We start from the raw sequence: 14,284 nt of genomic DNA, 5'->3' as shown, positions 1-14,284 counted from the left end.
AAGCTGCATAGGAACCCGTAGAGCAGGGAGGTATAGTGTGTTCTTCCATCAGGCCTATTTCAATCCATCTAAATATAAGGGCCTCCGTAATACGAGTGTTAGTCGGTCTAGCTGTCTGTTACTCCTTCATAACCCCTCTGACCAGCCCTCTCTGACCAGTGGGGTTGCACTGGCCTACCCTGTACATGCGGCATAGGAAAAGGAACACAGTGAGAAGGTTAAGGTGAGAGGAGATGCAGTCTACTGCTAATGAAAACAATGGCTTGGGATTGTTGTAATAGTGTGATTTAAGCAGTTATCAGAAGTGATTGGAATGAATGTAACTGAATTGAGACTGGAGAACAGAACTGTATTGCATTAAACAGACTTTGCACCGATCAGGAGTCAACTGCTCTACAACAATAGCCTGTCACCTAAATGAGAGGGAGGGAGAGAGATTCAAAGCATCCTCTAGCCAACACAAACACCCACCTGCTGCAGTGATACTGAATTTTATTCAAGTATCTCAACACAGTTTTGTTTTGAAGTTACCATCAGCTCAATGAATAAATCAGTTGTTGAGAGAGAAAGGCTCAGAGTCCATAGCCCAGATGTTGTAAAGTTACCCTTTAGGGGTTCGTTTTTTCAAAGTGCATTCAATCAGGTGGGTTTTTACATGGGGACAAACAGAAACTAATGAAAGCATGTATGATAAAAACAAGAACGCAAAACTGACTGTCCAAAAAAAAAAAAGAATAAGACAAAGATGCAGTGTGTGATCCATTCCCCATCCTCCTCACCTGCATCTGTGGTTCATAGTAGCAACTCTGGGTTTTGATATCAACAACGAGTGACTGTAGATAGCTAAGGTTGAATAGATGACCTGATACTGGGATCAACAGTCCATAAACATTCACTCAGGAGGAGATGGAGAGAAATCTCCATCTCTCCTTTCTCACAGTATCCAAGCTGTCCAGAGGGAGACTTCCAGAGATTGACCACGCTGTAAAACACATTGCACAGTCTAGACAGAGCTAAAGAAATGTAGGCTAGAACACTGTATTCTTATGAGAGTTCCCATGCTAGTCTGCACACCACAGTTGTTAGGTGCTCCATTCGTAGTAAGCTAGTTCAGTAAGATAAGGCTAACCTGTCAGATCACACATTTAGAACCGATATAAGGCTAGAGTTTTGGCATAAAATGATTTTCAAACACTCCTTAAAATGTCAAAGTGAAAGGCAGGGGATTAAATTGAGGATAAAAATACATTGATACCAAGCAGCCAAGCGTGTGTACTTTGTTTGTTCAAAGGATGCTTCTCGATAAACTTGCAAAACAAGACAGATTTAACAAACAAGCTATCCTATTCACTCTTTAAGGCTCATGTCATGCAATATTTGATCATGTCCTATCAAGTAATACAGCTTCCATTCCCACCTAAAAACAAGCCAGCACCCAATACATACAGGCACCGCCACACTGTCCTTTCTGTGAGCAGTCCTCCATCTTACTGAGAAAAACAGAAGAAAAATGTCAAACAGAAAGCATAAAAGCCTAAAATCAAGTCAAGGTTCCCCCCCACCTGCAAACAAATAGCAACCTAGCACTTAGAATGTGTCCATGTGTTAATCATAGGTCATCTAAAGAGAGCATGTAGCCACAATTAAGATGCTCCCAGTCTGTTGTCAGTATAATGTTTAGTGGCCGGGAGGTTTATTGCTGTGATTTGGTCTGAATCTGAGACAGCTCACAGTCTGGAGTTTGGAGAGGCACAGAGAAGAATAACCATAGGGAAGGGAGGTGGGCTTGGGTAAGGTGAGGGGAGTCATGGGGACATGGGTGAAGTGGGGTGAAGATGATGGGGGTCATTGTTGAATGGTTTAAAAGGCGTCTGGGGCAATGATGGGGATAGGGTGGGGATATTTAGCAAAGAGGGGTGTTTCAGTGCAGCTCAATAAACACCTCCATCTCCTCAGAGATGAGGCCCTTGTAGGGCAGTCTGTGCCTCTCAATGGCACGTGCCGCCAGGCACTGCAGAGTGACGTAGTTGAGGGGGAAGAGGGCCGGGTGCCCGTTGCTCTGTTCGTCCAGCAGGTTGTATGCGGTCTTCCTCTGGGAGTTGGTGGCGTCGAAGTGTGCCCCCGCCCTCACCAGCAACGCCATGATCTCCGGGCAACCGTTGCTGGCGGCGATGTGCAGGGGCGTGTTGTTATCACAGTCCCGTGAGTCCACGTCCGCCCCACACTCCAGCAGCAGCGAGGCCACAGTCTGGGAGGGGAAGCGACCTACAGGGTAGCGGCCCACCGACGTGGTGTCCTTGTCCACGGCCATATGCAGGGGGGTGAAGCATCTCCTCGCCCGCGGGTTCAGCTTCAGGAGTCGGTACACCGTCTGCTTCTTCAGGTGCTCCTGCTCTGCAGTGCACTCCAGTTTCTCCAGCAGGAACACCAGGTGGAGGATGATGGACAGGGCCTTGGTGAACTGGGGGGCTTCGGGGGGGCTGTCCCTCTGGGCCACAGCCCTCTCCACCTCCCTCACACTCTTCCCCAACACCCCCATCAGGTCGTGGAAGGTGACTCGCGTTGCCAGGGTGCCCTTGGCCCGGTCCTGCAGCACAAAGGAGAAGAGCTCGGCGAAGGACAAGAAGCTGCTGGCTGTCATGGGGCTGAGGGGGTCCAGGTTACTCTGCTGCATGTCCAGGGCATACTTCCACAGGCTGATGCAGCGCTCAAAGTTGCCTGAGTCGGCGTAGACGGCCCCTCTGTAGCGGATGTAGTAGGAGGTGTCGGGGTGCGAGGGCCCCAGAATTCTCTCACGTACCAGCAGGGCCTGCATCCGCATCTCATCGGGGTCTGTGATCAGAGCCTCCAGCTCCTCTGCCGTGCTCACCTCACGGGCACAGTCATAGGCAGGGACAGGGGTACCTGGAGGGGGCTTGGCCAGGAGTCCCAGCTTGTCAGCTGGTTGTCTCAGCTCCATGGCTCTCCTCCAGTATCTCATGGCCCCCAGGAGGTCTCTCTTCTTATCCACAAAGGTGGCCCCCAGGAGTTCGAGAGCATCAACGCGTTCTTCTCGCGAGGAGTGGGGCTGGTGGGCGAGGTACTCCACGATGTTGGTGTGCCCCGTGACGCTGGCAGCTAGAAGAGGGGTCATACCGTATCCATCCCTCTCCATGCGGGCATTGCATTTCAGCAGCATCTTCATGATGTCCAGGCTACCGGACTCTGCACAGTCGTGGAGTGCAGTGTTGCCTTTCACACTCTTGCGGTTGACATCGGCCCCCCGCTCCAAGAGGAACTTGGCTATCTCTTTGTGGCCCTTGTAGCAGGAGATCATCAGGCAGGTGTGGCCGTGGCGGTTGGCTACCTCCATATCGGCTCGGTGTTCCACCAGGTAGCGGACAATCTCCAGGTGACCATCGAAACAGGCAGCGCGGAGGGGCGTTGAGTTGGTCAGCGTAGTGTTGTTGACAGAGGCACCGTGTTTAAGGAGTGTGCGGACGACAGGGAGGTGACCAGCCGCTGAAGCCGCCCATAGCGGGGGAGCCCCTTCAATCGTCTCGCCGTCAAAGTTCACCGAGCCTCCTAGTTCCACGTTAGCTTTACAATTTTCAAGCAAATAGTCGGCAACCTCTAAGTGTCCGTATCGAGAGGCAATGAGGAGAGGGGTGCCTCCCTGCGTTTTCTCCTCCGCGAGAGCCTCCAACTCCTCGGGACTTTTGTTACTCAGCAACTTCTGGATAAGTTTTAGCTTACCATCTCTGGCCGCGTTGAAAACCGCTGTTGTGATATCCATTTTAACGTCTTTCGGCTCTCTCACTGGCCATCAACCCCCTAGCTACGTTTGTAAACAATTAGGGAAGGGACTATCTATTCAAAACAATAAAAGAAACCTTGTCCGTAGCTCGGTTTCTCCCTGGCATTTCTCTGCCATTTTAAGGCTGCTGTCAAGATGGCGTTTGTGTTCTTTAACAGATCTATGTTTACAATTTACGCTTAGCATCTTGGTTTATGTAGTCTTTTAGAAATAATTTCACGAAGGAGGAAACGGCACTTTCCTACTGATTGGAAATATAATTCCCATGAGCCATTTCGCACAAGTGAACTCAGCGCTAGATGGTTTAAAACGGGAAGTGCAGTTTTTAGGCGAACGTGTTCCTCGTTCACTAGAATGAATAAGTAGCTTCCTTGTAAACGTATTTAAACTACAATCCCCAAGAACCTTGAAACACAAAGAGCAGGCTCACCCTAAATGTCCAAACGAGTGTCATCACTTTTTATTTTACAGAATAATTATTAATGGTTCTGTATTTCTGTCGTCTACCTTTTAGACGAAACATATCTCTCACCTCTACACTGATAAAAAAATACTTTTAATTCGGGAATATAGTCTGTCTCGTGCTGTCAACTACGCCAGATGAGAGTAGCTAATTAGGTGCTGTCCAAGGTGCTGAATTGATATTTGAAGTAGGCCTATGTGGGTGTGGACTCCTTCACATAAACTAGGCCCCTACAGATCATTCCCAAATCCAAATAAAATATATTTTTCAATAAGCATGACATGCAAATACTTATTTTAATTTAATTTTAAACACCATCAATCTATCCAGCATTGTGGCATAGCTTGTGTCTTCATTGAATGATGTGTGAGTACTAGATCTAGTACTAGATCTAGTGAGTACTAGATCACTATAGTCTATTGAAATCAAATAACGGTGGATGTATGGCATATATACACTGAATATACAACATTAGGAGCACTAGAACAGCCTCAATTCGTCAGGGAATGGACTTTACCAAGGTGTCGAAAGCGTTCCACAGGAATGCTGGCCTATGCTGACTACAATGCTTCCCACAGTTGTGTCAAGTTGGCTAGATGTCTTTTGGGTGGTGGACCATTCTTGATACACATGAAAACTGTTCAGCGTGAAAAACTCAGCAGCGTTGCAGTTCTTGACACACTCAAACCGGTGTGTTCGGCACCTACTACCAGACCCCGTTCAAACCGGTGTGTTCGGAACCTACTACCAGACCCCGTTCAAACCGGTGTGTTCGGCTCCTACTACCAGACCCCGTTCAAACCGGTGTGTTCGTCACCTACTACCAGACCCCGTTCAAACCGGTGTGTTCGTCACCTACTACCAGACCCCGTTCAAACCGGTGTGTTCGGCACCTACTACCAGACCCCGTTCAAACCGGTGTGTTCGGCACCTACTACCAGACCCCGTTCAAACCGGTGTGTTCGTCACCTACTACCAGACCCCGTTCAAACCGGTGTGTTCGGCACCTACTACCAGACCCCGTTCAAAGGCCCTTCATTCTGTTGTCTTGCCCATTCACCCTCTGAATGGTACACATACATTATCTGTGTCTCAAGGCTTAAACATCTTTATTTACTCTGTCTCCTCCCCTTCATCTGCACTGATTGAAGTGGATTTAAGTAGTGACACCAATAAGGGATCATAGCTTTCACCTGGACTCACCTGGTCAGTCTATGTCATGGAAAGAGCAGGTGTTCCTAATGGTTATCAAGCTCAGTGTATGTTGTTGGCTGTTACCATAGGCTACTTAAACTGGTAGATAGCAAACAGCAGAGGGCAGAAAAAAACACATTTATTCACTGCTGGGGTTAAGAATCACTGGAGACAGGATTTTGAGAAGTTACGGTACTATTAGAATATTTTATTGTAAAATTGAAAAAGTACAGAGAGAAAAAGCCCCAGTAAGCATTCTGTATCATTCATATCTGAAGAAAAACAGGGAATAAAAATAATAAATACAAGGAAAAGTAATAAATATGACCTAATAAATAAGCAAATAAATTAAAGCGTATGAACATTATAATTGTCAAAGCGGCAAGTATAGGAGAGACATGAGCAGTATAAGAGAGCTGTGGTTTCAAAGACATCATGTCCCCTTCTTCTCCCCTCGGCATTACCCACAACTCTCCTAATCCCCATCTCTTAATCATCTATACATTTTGTATATTGTGCTAAGAAACTGCTGAAGTAAGACAATCTTCAAATGCCAACCCCAGCCACCACCACTATCTCCACTATCACCCCTACCCCTCTCTATCAATCCCCCAGCCACCACCACTATCTCCACTATCACCCCTACCCCTCTCTATCAATCCCCCAGCCACCACCACTATCTCCACTATCACCCCTACCCCTCTCTATCAATCCCCCAGCCACCACCACTATCTCCACTATCACCCCTACCCCTCTCTATCAATCCCCCAGCCACCACCACTATCTCCACTATCACCCCTACCCCTCTCTATCAATCCCCCAGCCACCACCACTATCTCCACTATCACCCCTACCCCTCTCTATCAATCCCCAGCCACCACCACTATCTCCACTATCACCCCTACCCCTCTCTATCAATCCCCCAGCCACCACCACTATCTCCACTATCACCCCTACCCCTCTCTATCAATCCCCAGCCACCACCACTATCTCCACTATCACCCCTACCCCTCTCTATCAATCCCCCAGCCACCACCACTATCTCCACTATCACCCCTACCCCTCTCTATCAATCCCCCAGCCACCACCACTATCTCCACTATCACCCCTACCCCTCTCTATCAATCCCCCAGCCACCACCACTATCTCCACTATCACCCCTACCCCTCTCTATCAATCCCCCAGCCACCACCACTATCTCCACTATCACCCCTACCCTCTCTATCAATCCCCCAGCCACCACCACTATCTCCACTATCACCCCTACCCCTCTCTATCAATCCCCCAGCCACCACCACTATCTCCACTATCACCCCTACCCCTCTCTATCAATCCCCCAGCCACCACCACTATCTCCACTATCACCCCTACCCCTCTCTATCAATCCACCAGCCACCACCACTATCTCCACTATCACCCCTACCCCTCTCTATCAATCCCCCAGCCACCACCACTATCTCCACTTTCACCCCTACCCCTCTCTATCAATCCCCCAGCCACCACCACTATCTCCACTATCACCCCTACCCCTCTCTATCAATCCCCCAGCCACCACCACTATCTCCACTATCACCCCTACCCCTCTCTATCAATCCCCCAGCCATCGCCCCATTACCTGAAAAGATTTGTGTGCTGACTATTATGGAATTAAACAAATTTCCTTATTTACATCAAGCTATATTCTCCTTTCCCATGGCATTCAAAACACAGTACAGATACATACAGTCTCATTCATTAGAATGGCATGACACCCCCTCCCATTATCCAAGTCACCTTATCGTCCAAATCCCCAAGCCTCCAGTTGAGCAGTAAGGATGGATGTAGGTGGATTTTGGCAGTAAACACACAAACTCATAATAAATCATCAAATGAAAATAGAAGTCTTGTTTTTTTATATACACATCACCTTATAGAGGTAGTGCAGTAGGAATGCTAAGTATACATGTAGTCATTTGATTGAAAGTAACATGGCTTCATTCAGGTAGTAGTTAATAAATGCATATAGAAAAAGCACAGTAAACTATCTTTATATACCCCAACCCCCGAAAAGCATATAACCCCAGAACCTGAATAAAACATGGAAATATACACATAGATTTCCAACCATCTTCTTGGCAATAATAGCATTTAGCCTTCAGGATACTGCTTTATATTTATTGGATGAGCAAAGGTCAAATAACCTGTCAGGTCACTGTAGTGCACTGCTTGTCTCTTAGTGCAACTAGGACTACTTCTATTACCTCAGGATCAAACATCAAGACTGACTTTCTTCCTGCATCAGTCGCAGGCCAAGCTCTGCTTACCATAAAAATATAATTCCAAGAAGGGTTTTTGACCCTCAGACCAAAGCAATTTGACTGCTCCCCCTCACTAATAATTATATTACTACGCTGCTGACAGTGTTGAGAGGCTGCTGGTCAGTAAACTTTTCACAGAGGCATGCATCATTAAAGCTGACAGTGTTGTCTTAACAGTCAATACAGGAGTTTAACTTCTGTCCCATAGAGAAATTGTATTGTCCAGTTCGACTGACAAGCGATTGAAATGGAGTTGACCCTTGACTCTAAACAAAACGTCCCGTTTCTTCCTTTGAATACATCTCTGTGAGGAAACTACACGCGGATACAAGAGAATACAAGGCTGGCAGCTAATAAGAAGTAAGCAATATCTTGACAATGATTAAAACCCATGAAAATAAATCAATGTATAATACACATCTTGAATATACATTTTCATTGGTTTACCCACATGTCCAGTTGGTTTATGATTCTGTGCACAGTGAATAAACTAATATCGATCAAACTAAAGTAGCTACTTCATATTTATCTCTCAGCTGCCAACTGGTCTGGAATGTTACAAGATAATCACATTTACATATTAGAATTCATAGATAGATTAAACATTATTTGGCAACTTCACTTATGATATGATTGATAGTATCTTCTGCTATTACAAGATGACAAACAAATTAATTCTATGTTGGTCCTTATGTCCAGCCTCACAGCATGATTGACAGACAGTGCTCACCATATAGGATAGAAGTGGAGGGGACATTCCAACTCACAGCAATAGTCAGTGATATTTGGAGCAGTAGCCATGTTCAGTGTGCCATTAGGACTGTTCTGTGAAACATGCTATTCTGTGTATCTCTCAGGGTATATTGGGTCAGGAATTGTCTGTAAGCAAAATAGGCAGTAACATTCCCTTGGAGTTTGTGAAAATATGGTTCACTCTTGAAGATGTGATGATGACCAAAAATGAAAGAAAAAGAGAGAACCCCCCCCACCCACTGCATTTTAGAGTGTCTCTTGGAATTGTCACCACTGCATTCTAGAGTGTCTCTTGGAATTGTCACCACTGCATTCTAGAGTGTCTCTTGGAATTGTCACCACTGCATTCTAGTGTCTCTTGGAATTGTCACCACTGCATTCTAGAGTGTCTCTTGGAATTGTCACCGGTGCATTCTAGAGTGTCTCTTGGAATTGCCACCGGTGCATTCTAGAGTGTCTCTTGGAATTGTCACCACTGCATTCTAGAGTGTCTCTTGGAATTGTCACCGGTGCATTCTAGAGTGTCTCTTAGAATTGTCACCACTGCATTCTAGAGTGTCTCTTGGAATTGTCACCGGTGCATTTTAGTGTCTCTTGGAATTGTCACCGGTGCATTCTAGAGTGTTTTTTTTAATGTTCCTCTGTTGGTTTCTAGTGTTCCCTGAGGGAGGTACTGTGACAATGTTCCCAACCTGTCCTACACAGCACAATGAATGACTAGTTCTCACAATTGGACCATCTATAGCCCTTTAAAAGCCAATTTCATGTTTTCTCCCAATAAAGTAGTGTCTGCGCTCTCTGTCTCTCCAAACTAAATAAAACATTCACCCAAATGCAAGCAGACACCTGCTAAACTGTAATGGTTGTCGGACGGTGTCAGACTCAATTGGATCGAACAGCTTTCTACTCTAACTCTGCATCACTCTGTGCTGCTGTTGATGACACTTTCCCTGACAGTTTACTGTCCGGATTTAACCAGACCTGCTTTTCCCGAGTTTGTGTAGTCCAGGGATGTCAAACATACGGTCTGCGGGCGGATCTGGCCCACGAGGGGGTCTAATCTGGCTTGTGGGTGGTTTGAGTCAAAAATAATATTGTTTCTGTTTTTTTGTGTGTAGGAAAACAAACTCAATATACTTTGTCCAGCGAGCTAATAATCACCCAAATGACTGCTAGACTGTCAGGGAGAAACGCAAATTCAACAAACGATGGATAGAGGACAATTTATTGAACATTTAGAGGCCGGTGAAATATAAGCCATTTTCACTGCGGCCCTCCGGATCTCATTGAAGACTGAATGTGGCCCCATCGCAAAATGAGTTTGACACCCCTGTTATACAATGATAAAATAGCTTGTGCAATAAACAACTTCTAACTTGTGCCATACTAGTGTTTCTGTGCTACTGTAAGGGGGAGGAGTTTTTCATGAGAATGTGACCTGACCAGGAAGAACCCGATGCATGAAGTCTACTGGCTAAACAAAGTGGACACAGATCTTGGATCAGCTGTCCCTCCCCAAATCCTAACTTAAACCATTAAGCACCTAAACCAGAAAGCTGACCTAAGATCAGTTCCTATGAACAGTTTCTATGGATTTATACTTTATGTATTAGATATACTCCAATAACATTACACTATACATGACAGTATAGTATTAGTCATTCTACTCCATGTGGCACTCCTGACATCATTTTTTTAACCCCTGACCCGAGACCTGCAGTTAGCTTCTGAAGCGAAATGTGATCCAATGGCCTTTGCTCTATAGGCAGAATAGTGCATGTAATGATGTCAGAGGGGAAAAACACGTTACTTCATTGTTTGAAGTAATGTGTTTGTTGTTGTAATATTGCAAACGGACGAGGGCAGTTTCACCACAATGGATTCCAGCTTAAAGGTTAATATTCAGGTAAAGTGAGCTGATCCTAGATCTGTACCTATGGGCATCTTTGAATAGAACAGAGTGGTTGCTGCACAGAGGGAGACAGAACTCAAATAGTTTAAGGATCAAACTGAGTGCCCAAAGATGAAGTGTACCAGTAAACAGATGATGAGAGGTGGTTTTCAACAAAACAACTGCTCCATTATCTATTCCAGCCCTCAGAAAGAGCTTGCGGCAACATTCTCCCTCACTAACCTCTCCAACTGACTGCTACATGATCCAATTTCACATTTACATACTGCTTAGTAGTCAGCTGTACACTGATGTGAATTATCCAATGCTGACCTAAAGAACCTTTCTGTCACTGTTATGTATTCAACTACAGTAGAATACTGCATTTCAATTCTTTTTCAATGTTAGTTTGCACTAAACTAAGCAGTATACTGTTATTGTATTATGATTGTTAGTATTTTGTACATGACTATTAAAGAGAAAGAGAAAAACATTTGGTCCTCCGATCCCAAGGGGGTGCAGTTCGCTTGGTTGCTATGGAAACTTGAGAAATTTGCAAGCTTGGGACTCACAGAGAAAGTATAAAGAGGAGAGAGAGAAAGAGAGAGAGAGAAAGAAAGATGTAAATCATCTCTTCCCAGATATACTGGGCATCCTCAGATCAACTTTGAACCCTTATTCGTTCATTACATGGTAGGAAAAACCTGAAGTCTCTTGTTTACTATGCTTTTTGAGTCTATCAGAAATCCATATCCTTTCTAGCATTGCTTGTTAGTCGGCTTGTGGTGTTCTTCTTCACTACCAAGTCTCCAAAGATGCTGAATTGTTCAAAGTTGTTTCTGTTTGTATCAACAAAAAACAACAAAAATATTTGTTTTGAAAGTCTTGTTCTATCCCATTGCTCTCTGTCTGTAATACCAAACGTTCACTGTTGCAGAGCTGCGAGTTCTGTCCTCTCCCAGTCAGATATGTTTGAAGATGAAAGCAGATCTCTTCCCAACTCCCATATGAAGTCTATTTTCCATTGTTTTAAAAACAGAATTACTTTTGAGTTTGTTCCTTCATGAAATGTCTTATTCCATCAAAGACGTCCTCCATACTTCTGTTTAAACCTATGGGGGGGGGTGAGAGGAAGAGAAAGGAAGAGGGGGGAAGAGGAAGGAAGGGAGAGAGAGAGAGAAATACCGATAATGAGAGAGCGAGAGAGAGAGAGAGAGAGAGGGGATTGGGGAGAGAGAGAGAGAGAGAGAGAGAGAGAGAGAGAGAAATACCGATAATGAGAGAGCGAGAGAGAGAGATTGGGAGAGAGAGAGAGAAATACCGATAATGAGAGAGAGAGGGGGATTGGGAGAGAGAGAGAAATACCGATAATGAGAGAGCGAGAGAGAGAGAGGGGGATTGGGAGAGAGAGAGAGAAATACCGATAATGAGAGAGCGAGAGAGAAATACCGATAATGAGAGAGCGAGAGAGAGAGGGGGATTGGGAGAGAGAGAGGGGGATTGAGAGAGAGAGAGAGGGATTGAGAGAGAGAGAGAGAGAGAGAGAGAGAGAGAGAGAGAGAAATACCAATAATGAGAGAGCGAGAGAGGGAGATTGGGAGAGAGAGAGAGAGAGATTGGGAGAGAGGGAAAGAGAAGCGCTAGAATCTGACTCGGGACACTAGTGTGAAGTGTAACTTTGTTATATAGTTTTTGATCAACATAGACAGCTAAAATCAGGGTGAAACAGCATTGATAAAAACACGAATAACTTCATTATATTATCTATAATAGTAGACACAGGTTTTTACCTTTGCTGGGGGGTGTCAGTAGGGACGGCAGGCGTCTTTGGGACGTTTCAGCTGCACCTTTAGTCTCTTCATGCCGATCTGGAAACCATTCATGGCCTGGATGGCAGCCTGGGCACTGCCCGGGTTATCAAAGCTCACAAAGCCTGCATACATACAGACACAGACAGATGCTCTGAATGGTTGGTGGTAGCTTCAATCACCTAGGCGCTGGTTGTGTTTGGTTAGAAACATTTGTCACTCACCAAAACACTTGCTCTGATTGGTGGCTCTGTCCATGAATACCTTGGAGGAGATGACATTGCCGAAAGGCAGGAACATCTGCATCAGCTCGTTATCCCCAAACTCCTGGGGCAGGTGGTAGATGAACAGGTTACATCCCTCTGGTCCTGGAACACACACACACACACACACACACACACACACCCTAGTATCATGATTGTACAGTATATTTTTAACACAGAAAATCATCATGATCACCACTAAGGTTGCTGCACATTGTAATTATGGAACTGGCACTGATCCTGTACATATCTTTTTTTTGTTGGTTCTTCTCGTCTTCTTACTTCAAATTAGTACATTATATTAGTACCTTATATTAGTACTATATAGTAATACATTATATTAGTACTTTGTATTAGTCCTTTAAATGATTTCCTCTCACAGTGATAGTGAATATGTCGGGAAAGAGCCTGTAAGTTAACATTTCACTGTACTGTTTTACACCTGCTGTATCTTGTGCATGTGACAAATAAGCTTTGAAACTTGATACTCATGATGTTGTTGATAATGATGATGATTAATAATTAGTAAATATAGTTACTCACCCTCACCTTCCCTCTGTTGTTGGCCAATGACCTGAGGGTGCTGTGCCAGAGACTGACCTATAGGCGTCAGTGTAGTCGCTGGGTAGATGGCTAGAGAGGAAAGGGAGGAGGGGGAGGAAGAAAAGAGGGAGAGAGAGAGGAGAGCAGAGCGACAGACAGAGAGGGAGAGAGAAAGAGAGACAGAGGAAAGACAGAGAGAAAGAGAGAGAAGGAGAGAGGATAGCAGAGCAGAGAGAGAGGGAGAGAAAAAGAGACAGGAAAGACAGAGAGAGAAAGAGAGAAGGAGAGAGGATAGCAGAGAGACAGAGAGAGAAAGAGAGAGAGAGAGAAAGAAAGGACAAAGAGGAGAGAGAAAGAGAGGAGAGAAAGAGTAGAGACAGAGAAAGTGCGAAACAGAGAGAGAGAGGACAAAGAGGAGAGAGAAAAAGGGAGAGAGAGAGAGATAGATAGGCAGTAAGTGAAAAAGAAAAGAGAGAGCGTGGGGATTGAGTTAGTCCTTTATGAGTCACATTCAACAGACTCTGGTGAAGACCTGGATGTATCAAGATCAGGATTCGAGAACAGAGATGTGTAGTGGACTGCACCTGTGTATTGCTGCACCCCAGTAAAGGTTTGTTGCAGTGTGTCTGCAGAAGTGGGGCTCTGGGTGGAGTAGGGGGGCAGGCCGTTGGTGTAGAGGGTCTCCAGAGGGTGCATGTTAGCCTGGGGGGCGAGGCCCGTATACCCGTTCATCATGGGGGTCACCAGACTGGGCAGGGAGGAGGGCATGGTGGACGGAGGGGAGCTCAGACCTGCAGTGGGGGAATACAAACTCACTACACCGAGACAGAAATCATCACTACACCAGAGACAGAAATCATCACTACACCAGAGACAGAAATCCTCACTACACCAGAGACAGAAATCCTCACTACACCAGAGACAGAAATCCTCACTACACCAGAGACAGAAATCCTCACTACACCAGAGACAGAAATCCTCACTACACCAGAGACAGAAATGATCACTACACCAGAGACAGAAATGATCACTACACCAGAGACAGAAATCCTCACTACACCAGAGACAGAAATCCTCACTACACCGAGACAGAAATCCTCACTACACCAGAGACAGAAATCCTCACTACACCGAGACAGAAATCATCACTACACCGAGACAGAAATCCTCACTACACCGAGACAGAAATCCTCACTACACCAGAGACAGAAATCCTCACTACACCAGAGACAGAAATGATCACTACACCAGAGACAGAAATCATCACTACACCGAG

General features: G+C 45.4%; 2 protein-coding genes across 2 annotated transcripts in view; both read right to left on the bottom strand.

Moving 5' to 3' along the window:
- Positions 1-328: 328 nt before the first annotated feature.
- LOC115120550 (protein fem-1 homolog A-like) lies at positions 329-3,955 on the bottom strand. Its single transcript, XM_029649513.1, has one exon. It carries the CDS (start codon positions 3,773-3,775, stop codon positions 1,922-1,924), a length of 1,854 nt encoding a protein of 617 aa, XP_029505373.1. The 5' UTR covers positions 3,776-3,955; the 3' UTR covers positions 329-1,921.
- An 8,234-nt stretch (positions 3,956-12,189) lies between these two features.
- The window catches only part of LOC115120551 (CUGBP Elav-like family member 5), a 70,362-nt gene continuing 68,267 nt past the window's right edge, over positions 12,190-14,284 (bottom strand). The window contains exons 8-11 of the mRNA XM_065013601.1: positions 13,593-13,799; positions 13,015-13,098; positions 12,427-12,570; positions 12,190-12,327 (exon numbers count right to left, since the gene is read on the bottom strand). Of these exons, the coding sequence (XP_064869673.1) occupies positions 12,200-12,327; positions 12,427-12,570; positions 13,015-13,098; positions 13,593-13,799 (563 nt within the window). The 3' untranslated portion in view covers positions 12,190-12,199. The remainder of the gene's footprint in view (positions 12,328-12,426; positions 12,571-13,014; positions 13,099-13,592; positions 13,800-14,284) is intronic.

Source organism: Oncorhynchus nerka, linkage group LG9b, assembly GCF_034236695.1.
Source record: "Oncorhynchus nerka isolate Pitt River linkage group LG9b, Oner_Uvic_2.0, whole genome shotgun sequence".
NCBI lineage: Eukaryota > Metazoa > Chordata > Actinopteri > Salmoniformes > Salmonidae > Oncorhynchus > Oncorhynchus nerka.
This window is presented reverse-complemented; position numbering and strand designations above follow the sequence as displayed.

Coding starts and splice junctions, on each gene's coding strand:
- LOC115120550 (XM_029649513.1), bottom strand. CDS start 3,775: ATGGATATCACAACAGCGGTTTTCAACGCGGCCAGAGATGGTAAGCTA.